This window comes from Anomaloglossus baeobatrachus, chromosome 3 (genome assembly GCF_048569485.1).
Source record: "Anomaloglossus baeobatrachus isolate aAnoBae1 chromosome 3, aAnoBae1.hap1, whole genome shotgun sequence".
Lineage (NCBI taxonomy): Eukaryota > Metazoa > Chordata > Amphibia > Anura > Aromobatidae > Anomaloglossus > Anomaloglossus baeobatrachus.
This window is the reverse complement of record NC_134355.1, coordinates 30,319,517-30,328,387: the sequence shown is the minus strand read 5'-3', so window position 1 is coordinate 30,328,387 and position 8,871 is coordinate 30,319,517. Positions and strand designations below refer to the sequence as shown.

The following is an 8,871-nucleotide window of genomic DNA, read 5'->3' as shown; positions in this document are numbered from 1 at the left end:
TGTGTGTGTGTGGGGGGGGGGGGGTGCGCTGTGTGTGTGTGGGGGGGGGGGGGTGCGCTGTGTGTGTGTGTGGGGGCGGGTGCGCTGTGTGTGTGTGGGGGGGGTGTGCTGTGTGTGTGTGGGGGGGGTGCGCTGTGTGTGTGTGTGTGGGGGGGGTGCGCTGTGTGTGTGTGTGTGGGGGGGTGCGCTGTGTGTGTGTGGTGTGGGGGGGTGCGCTGTGTGTGTGTGTGGGGGGGTGCGCTGCGCTGTGTGTGTGTGTGGGGGGGGTGCGCTGTGTGTGTGTGTGTGGGGGGGGTGCGCTGTGTGTGTGTGTGTGGGGGGGTGCGTGCTGTGTGTGTGGTGTGGTGTGTGGGGGGGGTGCGCTGTGTGTGTGGGGGGGGTGCGCTGTGTGTGTGGGGGGGGGTGCTGTGTGTGTGTGGGGGGGGTGTGCTGTGTGTGTGTGTGGGGGGGTGCGCTGTGTGTGCTGTGTGTGGGGGGGGTGCGCTGTGTGTGTGTGTGTGTGTGTGGGGGGGGGTGCTGTGTGTGTGTGTGTGCGTGTGTGTGTGTGTGGGGGGGGTGCGCTGTGTGTGTGTGTGTGTGTGTGTGGGGGGTGCGCTGTGTGTGTGTGTGTGTGTGTGGGGGGGTGCGCTGTGGTGTGTGTGTGGGGGGGGTGCGCTGTGTGTGTGTGTGGGGGGGTGCGCTGTGTGTGTGTGTGTGGGGGGGTGCGCTGTGTGTGTGTGTGGGGGGTGCGCTGTGTGTGTGTGTGGGGGGGTGCGCTGTGTGTGCTGTGTGGGGGGGGTGCGCTGTGTGTGTGTTGGGGGGGTGCGCTGTGTGTGTGTGTGGGGGGGGTGCGCTGTGTGTGGGGGGGGTGCGCTGTGTGTGTGTGTGGGGGGGGTGCGCTGTGTGTGTGTGTGGGGGGGGTGCGCTGTGTGTGTGTGTGTGGGGGGGGTGCGCTGTGTGTGTGTGGGGGGGAGTGCGCTGTGTGTGTGGGGGGGGTGCGCTGTGTGTGTGTGGGGGGGGGGTGCGCTGTGTGTGTGTGTGGGGGGGGGTGCGCTGTGTGTGTGTTGGGGGGGGTGCGCTGTGTGTGTGTGTGGGGGGGGTGCGCTGTGTGTGTGTGTGTGGGGGGGTGCGCTGTGTGTGGTGTGTGTGGGGGGGTGCGCTGTGTGTGTGTGTGTGTGGGGGGGTGCGCTGTGTGTGTGTGTGTGTGGGGGGGTGCGCTGTGTGTGTGTGTGTGTGGGGGGGGTGCGCTGTGTGTGTGTGTGTGGGGGGGTGCGCTGTGTGTGTGTGGGGGGGGTGCGCTGTGTGTGTGTGGGGGGGTGCGCTGTGTGTGTGTGTGTGTGGGGGGGGTGCGCTGTGTGTGTGTGTGTGTGGGGGGGGTGCGCTTGTGTGTGTGTGTGTGGGGGGGTGCGCTGTGTGTGTGTGTGTGTGGGGGGGTGCGCTGTGTGTGTGTGTGGGGGGGGGTGCGCTGTGTGTGTGTGTGTGTGTGGGGGGGTGTCGCTGCTGTGTGTGTGTGTGTGTGTGGGGGGGTGCGCTGTGTGTGTGTGTGTGTGGGGGGGGGGGTGCGCTGTGTGTGTGTGTGTGTGTGGGGGGGGGGTGCGCTGTGTGTGTGTGTGGGGGGGGGGTGCGCTGTGTGTGTGTGTGGGGGGGGGGTGCGCTGTGTGTGTGGGGGGGAGGGTGCTGTGTGTGTGTGTGGGGGGGGTGCGCTGTGTGTGTGTGTGTGTGTGGGGGGGTGCGCTGTGTGTGTGTGTGTGTGTGTGTGTGTGTGTGTGGGGGGTGCGCTGTGTGTGTGTGTGTGTGGGGGGGGTGCGCTGTGTGTGTGTGTGGGGGGGTGCGCTGTGTGTGTGTGTGTGGGGGGGGTGCGCTGTGTGTGTGTGTGTGTGTGTGTGGGGGGGCGGGTGTGTGTGTGTGGGGGGCGGTGTGTGTGTGTGGGGGGGGTGCGCTGTGTGTGTGTGGGTGGGTGCTGGGTGGGGGGTGGCTGTGTGTGTGTTGGGGGGGGTGCGCTGTGTGTGTGGCTGTGTGTGTGTGTGTGGGGGGGTGCGCTGTGTGTGTGTGTGTGTGTGTGTGGGGGGCGGTGTGTGTGTGTGGGGGGGCGGGTGTGTGTGTGTGGGGGGGGTGCGCTGTGTGTGTGTGGGGGGGGTGCGCTGTGTGTGTGTTGGGGGGGTGCGCTGTGTGTGTGTGTGGGGGGGGTGCGCTGTGTGTGTGTGTGTGGGGGGGGGTGCGCTGTGTGTGTGTGTGGGGGGGGTGCGCTGTGTGTGTGTTGTGTGTGTGTGGGGGGTGCGCTGTGTGTGTGTGTGGGGGGGGTGCGCTGTGTGTGTGTGGGGGGGTGCGCTGTGTGTGTGGGGGGGGGGTGCGCTGTGTGTGTGTGTGGGGGGGTGCGCTGTGTGTGTGTGGGGGGGGTGCGCTGTGTGTGTGTGTTGGGGGGGTGCGCTGTGTGTGTGTGGGGGGGTGCGCTGTGTGTGTGTGTGGGGGGGGTGCGCTGTGTGTGTGTGTGTGTGGGGGGGGTGCGCTGTGTGTGTGTGTGTGTGGGGGGGTGCGCTGTGTGTGTGTGTGGGGGGGTGCGCTGTGTGTGTGTGGGGGGGTGCGCTGTGTGTGTGTGGGGGGCGGTGTGTGTGTGTGTGTGTGGGGGGGGGTGCGGTGTGTGTGTGTGTGTGTGGGGGGGGTGCCGGTGTGTGGGGGGGGGTGCGGTGTGTGTGTGTGTGTGTGTTGGGGGGTGCGCTGTGTGTGTGGTGTGTGGGGGGGGGTGCGCTGTGTGTGTGTGTGTTGGGGGGGGGGGTGCGCTGTGTGTGTGTGTGGGGGGGGTGCGCTGTGTGTGTGTGTGTGGGGGGGGTGCGCTGTGTGTGTGTGGGGGGGGCGGTGTGTGTGTGTGTGTGGGGGGGGTGCGGTGTGTGTGTGTGTGTGTGGGGGGGGTGCGGGTGTGTGGGGGGGGGTGCGGTGTGTGTGTGTGTGTGGGGGGGGTGCGGTGTGTGTGTGTGGGGGGGGTGCGCTGTGTGTGTGTGGGGGGGGTGCGCTGTGTGTGTGTGTTTGGGGGGTGCGCTGTGTGTGTGTGTTTGGGGGGTGCGCTGTGTGTGTGTGTTTGGGGGGGTGCGCTGTGTGTGTGTGTGGGGGGGGGTGCGCTGTGTGTGGGGGGGGGGTGCGCTGTGTGTGTGTGGGGGGGGTGCGCTGTGTGTGTGTGTGGGGGGGGGTGCGCTGTGTGTGTGTGTGGGGGGTGCGCTGTGTGTGTGTGTGGGGGGTGCGCTGTGTGTGTGTGGGGGGGGTGCGCTGTGTGTGTGTGGGGGGGTGCGCTGTGTGTGTGTGGGGGGGTGCGCTGTGTGTGTGTGGGGGGGTGCGCTGTGTGTGTGTGGGGGGGGGGGTGCGCTGTGTGTGTGTGTGTGGGGGGGTGCGCTGTGTGTGTGTGGGGGGGTGCGCTGTGTGTGTGTGTGGGGGGGTGCGGTGCGTGGGGGGGAGGTGCTGTGTGTGTGTGTGTGGGGGGGGGGGAGAGGGTGCGGTGTGTGTGTGGGGTGGCGGTGCGTGGGGGGGGGGGGTGCGCTGTGTGTGTGTGGGGGGGGTGCGCTGTGTGTGTGTGTGGGGGGGGGTGCGCTGTGTGTGTGTGTGGGGGGGGTGCGCTGTGTGTGTGTGGGGGGGTGCGCTGTGTGTGTGTGGGGGGGTGCGCTGTGTGTGTGTGGGGGGGTGCGCTGTGTGTGTGTGGGGGGGGGGGTGCGCTGTGTGTGTGTGTGTGGGGGGGTGCGCTGTGTGTGTGTGGGGGGGTGCGCTGTGTGTGTGTGTGGGGGGGGGTGCGCTGTGTGTGTGTGTGGGGGGGTGCGGTGCGTGGGGGGGAGGTGCTGTGTGTGTGTGTGTGGGGGGGGGGGAGAGGTGCGGTGTGTGTGTGGGGTGGCGGTGCGTGGGGGGGGGAGGTGCGGTGTGTGTGTGTGTGTGGGGGGGGGGGTAGGTGCGGTGTGTGTGTGGGGGGGTAGGTGCGGTGTGTGTGTGTGTGGGGGGGGAGGTGCGGTGTGTGTGTGGGGGGGAGGTGCGGTGTGTGTGTGGGGGGGTAGGTGCGGTGTGTGTGTGGGGGGGAGGTGCGGTGTGTGTGTGTGGGGGGGGTAGGTGCGGTGTGTGTGTGTGGGGGGGTGCGGTGCGTGGGGGGGAGGTGCGGTGTGTGTGTGTGGGGGGGGGGAGAGGTGCGGTGTGTGTGTGGGGTGGCGGTGCGTGGGGGGGGGAGGTGCGGTGTGTGTGTGTGTGTGTGGGGGGGGGGGAGGTGCGGTGTGTGTGTGTGTGTGTGTGTGGGGGGGGGTAGGTGCGGGTGTGTGTGTGGGGGGGGGAGGTGCGGTGTGTGTGTGGGGGGGAGGTGCGGTGTGTGTGTGGGGGGGTAGGTGCGGTGTGTGTGTGGGGGGGAGGTGCGGTGTGTGTGTGTGGGGGGGGTAGGTGCGGTGTGTGTGTGTGGGGGGGGTAGGTGCGGTGTGTGTGTGGGGGGAGGTGCGGTGTGTGTGTGGGGGGGGGTGCGGTGTGTGTGTGTGGGGGGGGTGCGCTGTGTGTGTGTTGGGGGGGTGCGCTGTGTGTGTGTGTGGGGGGGGGTGCGCTGTGTGTGTGTGTGGGGGGGGGGGGTGCGCTGTGTGTGTGTGTGAGGGGGGGGGGTGCGCTGTGTGTGTGTGTGTGGGGGGGGGTGCGCTGTGTGTGTGTGTGTGTGGGGGGGGGGTGCGCTGTGTGTGTGTGTGTGTGGGGGGGGTGCGGTGCGTGGGGGGGAGGTGCGGTGTGTGTGTGTGTGTGTGGGGGGGGGGGGAGAGGTGCGGTGTGTGTGTGGGGGTGGCGGTGCGTGGGGGGGGGAGGTGCGGTGTGTGTGTGTGTGTGGGGGGGGGTAGGTGCGGTGTGTGTGTGGGGGGGTAGGTGCGGTGTGTGTGTGTGGGGGGGAGGTGCGGTGTGTGTGTGTGGGGGGGAGGTGCGGTGTGTGTGTGGGGGGGAGGTGCGGTGTGTGTGGGGGGGGGTAGGTGCGGTGTGTGTGTGGGGGGGAGGTGCGGTGTGTGTGTGTGGGGGGGTAGGTGCGGTGTGTGTTGTGGGGGGGAGGTGCGGTGTGTGTGTGGGGGGGTGCGTTGTGTGTGTGTGTGGGGGGGTGCGTTGTGTGTGTGGGGGGGAGGTGCGGTGTGTGTGTGGGGGGGAGGTGCGGTGTGTGTGTGTGGGGGGGAGGTGCGGTGGTGTGTGTGGGGGGGAGGTGCGGTGTGTGTGTGTGGGGGAGGTGCGGTGTGTGTGTGGGGGGGGTGCGTTGTGTGTGTGGGGGGTGCGCTGTGTGTGGGGGGTGCGCTGTGTGGGGGGGGGGGGTGTGTGCTGTGTGGGGGGGGTGTGTGCGCTGTGTGTGTGGGGGGGTGTGTGCGCTGTGTGTGTGTGGGGGGGGTGTGCGCTGTGTGTGTGGGGGGGTGTGCGCTGTGGGGGGGGGGTGTGCGCTGTGTGTGTGGGGGGTGTGCGCTGTGTGTGGGGGGGAAGTGCGCGCTGTGTGGGGGGGGTGTGCGCGCTGTGTGGGGGGGGTGCGCTGTGTGGGGGGGGGGTGTGCGCTGTGTGTGTGGGGGGGGGGAAGTGCGCTGTGTGTGTGGGGGGGGGTGCGCTGTGTGTGGGGGGGGTGCGCTGTGTGTGTGTGGGGGGGGTGCGCTGTGGGGGGGGCGGTGTGGTGCGCTGTGTGTGTGTGTGTGTGTGGGGGGGGTGCGGTGTGTGGGGGGGGGTGTGCGCTGTGTGGGGGTGGGGGGGTGCGCTGTGGGGGGGTGCGCTGTGCTGTGTGGGGGTGGGGGGGTGCGCTGTGTGTGGGGGTGCGCTTGTGTGTGTGTGGGGGGGTGCGCTGTGTGTGGGGGTGCGCTTGTGTGTGTGTGGGGGGGGTGCGCTGTTTGGGGGGGGGGCTTTGCTGGAGCTGCAGGCACTATCCTGAAAATGTTGGCGCCGCAGACTTCAAATATTTGTGCCCGGAGTCTGTGCATGTGCAGATGGAGCTCTTAGCTCAAGACTTCATCTGCGCACGCGCGGACTTCGGGCACATTTATTTGAAGATCACCCCATCGACGTTTTCAAGATGCCCCCTGCCTCGCGTCCCACAGCCCCAGCTCAGTGCAGCACCCTCGGCCTGCAACCCTAGCACCGCTCCCTTGACACGCAGCTCCAGCACAGCCCCTGCCACATTGCCCTATTCCTCTACCGCCCCTGCCTGCTGTGCCCCGCTCCACCACCGCTGCCTTCCGCTCCTGGTAAGACACCACTGGCTTATAAGACGGACCCCATTTTTTTCTTTAAATTTGCAGTGCGTCTTATAGATCCAAAAATATGGTAATTATGAGAGATGAGAGATGGACTGGAGAAGGCAGACGTGAGGAGACGCTGCTGTGGGTGATGGGCTGAGACTCCTCTGATCGCCGTCACTTATGGTTTTTCTTCATCTCTTGTAGGTAAAAACCACATTATCCATCATCGAGGAGGAGAAGGATCTGTATCAGCGAAAACTGACGGACGAGATCTCCTCACGACACGATCTGGAAGGTAGAGAACGGGGTGTGAAGGGGTGACAGAGGGCATCAGATGTGAGATGGGGTGCAGGGTGTGGGGACCCCCGAGGATGTCGGACATCACTAGCACTCACGGGTGCTGACGCTCCAATCCTGATACACCATATAATAATATCTCTACATCATATCAGGGACGTGCAATGTGCAGGATATATGGGGTCTTTCTGCAACTTCCCACATGACAATGTTACAGCCGCTTCCTCACCATGTTCCCATCTTCCTCGTCTCCAGAGGAAATCAAGCAGCTGCAGCACGACTCCGGATCCCTGCAGTCCGACAAGACCCGGCTGGACAACGAGTGCAAAACCCTGCGCCAGAAGGTGGAGATCCTCACCGAGCTCTACCAGCAGAAGGAGATGGCGCTGCAGAAGTGAGTGGCGGCATTAATGTACCTGGTCTGGGTGCAATTCTGGGGACGGACACAATTATTGACAGCTTGTGAGGGGCCGGGTTATCCCTGCCCTAAAAAAAAAAACAAAAACCCAGACTTGTCTTTGTCTTTTCGATCCTGGTTTCGAAACAAGTATGAACTTTTTATCTTTCTTGTTTTGTTGTAACACATTTTGTCCTTTCTATTCATGATACAGTGGAACCTTGGTTAACGAGAACGATCCGTTCTGGGAGTGCGCTGGTTAACAAAGTTACTCGTTCAAAACCTATAAAACCTATAAAGAACTGCAACATCTTATATTGACAAGTATTAAAAATACAAGATAAAAATATGCACAGCAAGAAAATGACCTGAGGAGGAACAACTTCACATGAGAGAGTCTCTGTGGCTAGCAGTAGTAAGCAAACATCATTATCAGATGGAATATGAGCAGAATATTTCATATCTGTCAAAATTTTGACATCCCAAATAGACTCAAAGTATCATCTGATAAACCCTATTTGTAAAAAATAATTACATGTCAAATATGGGCCTAATAAAACTATTAGGCTGGTTTCACACTCGCGTTGAACGGCATCCGTTGCATTGCGTTGTGTGACGGATGCAACAGATGCAACGGATGCTGCAAAACAACGCAATTCGTTTTGTTTTGTGTTTTTTTTTTTTTTTTACAGTTTTACTGTCGGCAGACTATTGTGAATGATCAGCCGATCACTCACAGTAGCCAGGTGATCAGCCGATCACTCACAGTAGCCGGCCGCCGGGTGATCAGCCGATCACTCACAGTAGCCAGCCGCCGGGTGATCAGCCGATCACTCACAGTAGCCGGCCGCCGGGTGATCAGCCGATCACTCACAGTAGCCGGCCGCCGGGTGATCAGCCGATCACTCACAGTAGCCGGCCGCCGGGTGATCAGCCGATCACTCACAGTAGCCAGCCGCCGGGTGATCAGCCGATCACTCACAGTAGCCGGCCGCCGGGTGATCAGTCGATCACTCACAGTAGCCGGCCGCCGGGTGATCAGCCGATCACTCACAGTAGCCGGGTGATCAGCTGATCGTTCGGTCGCCGACAATGTGTGCGGGGGGCGGAGTGCGGTGGGTGGAGCCGAGCAGGGCCATGGCTGAGGACGTCAGTGCCGTGGGGACTGCATCGCTGGGGGACAGGTGAGTGTGAGTGTGCGTGCGATTGTGTGTGTGTGTATACATACGGAGTGCGGGGAGGGGGCGGAGCCGAGCGGGGAAGTGTCGGGCTCCCGGCACACGTAACCAGGGTTCCTTGGTTACCCGATGTGTACCCTGGTTACGGGTTGAGGGAGCCAGAGAGAGCATGCGCAGTGAAATCCAAAGGATTCCGCTGCTCAAAAAAACGTTACATGCTGCGTTCCTTCCGCCCGACGCAGCGTCAAAATAACGACGCTGCGTCGTCCGGCGGATGCAACACTGACACTTGCGTTACAGTGCGTCATCCATACAAGTCTATGGAGAATAGCGCAGTGCGTTAACGGACTGTGCTATTCTCCATAGTGACGGACTCCGCTGAACGCAAGTGTGAAACTAGCCTTACTAAAGTTGATCCAAGTGAATGAACACTCTGTAAAGCAGGTGGATGGCAAATAGAAACAGGACAGCATGTCTATAATAATGATGACAGATGTAACCCTGCACTGACTGTAAAGAAGCAGGAACATCCAAAGATGTAACTGGGTGTCAGGAATCCATAGCAAATACAAGTAGGGAATGCCATAACTAACAATGTAGAGTATGGAAAAATAATTAGAAATGAGAGTCCTGACACACCGCACCACATACATATAAAAAGTCACATGCAAAAATACAGAACACCCAATGTAATCACATGCTGCACCTTACCACAGAACACCATGGCTTTATCCAAGGACTTATATTTCAATATAAGCTGTTGTAGATCTTTGTAGGTTTTGTTTGGTTCACTGCGAACTACATTGGTATTGTGATCACATAGGCTCTTTTC

The 8,871-nt window shown here is 62.6% G+C and overlaps 1 protein-coding gene across 1 annotated transcript in view; it reads left to right on the top strand.

The window, feature by feature from the left end:
• MIA3 (MIA SH3 domain ER export factor 3) overlaps positions 1-8,871 on the top strand; it is a 198,828-nt gene that overhangs the window by 99,495 nt on the left and 90,462 nt on the right. The window contains exons 16-17 of the mRNA XM_075341433.1: positions 6,372-6,462; positions 6,720-6,858. Coding sequence (XP_075197548.1) covers positions 6,372-6,462; positions 6,720-6,858 — 230 coding nt within the window. The remainder of the gene's footprint in view (positions 1-6,371; positions 6,463-6,719; positions 6,859-8,871) is intronic.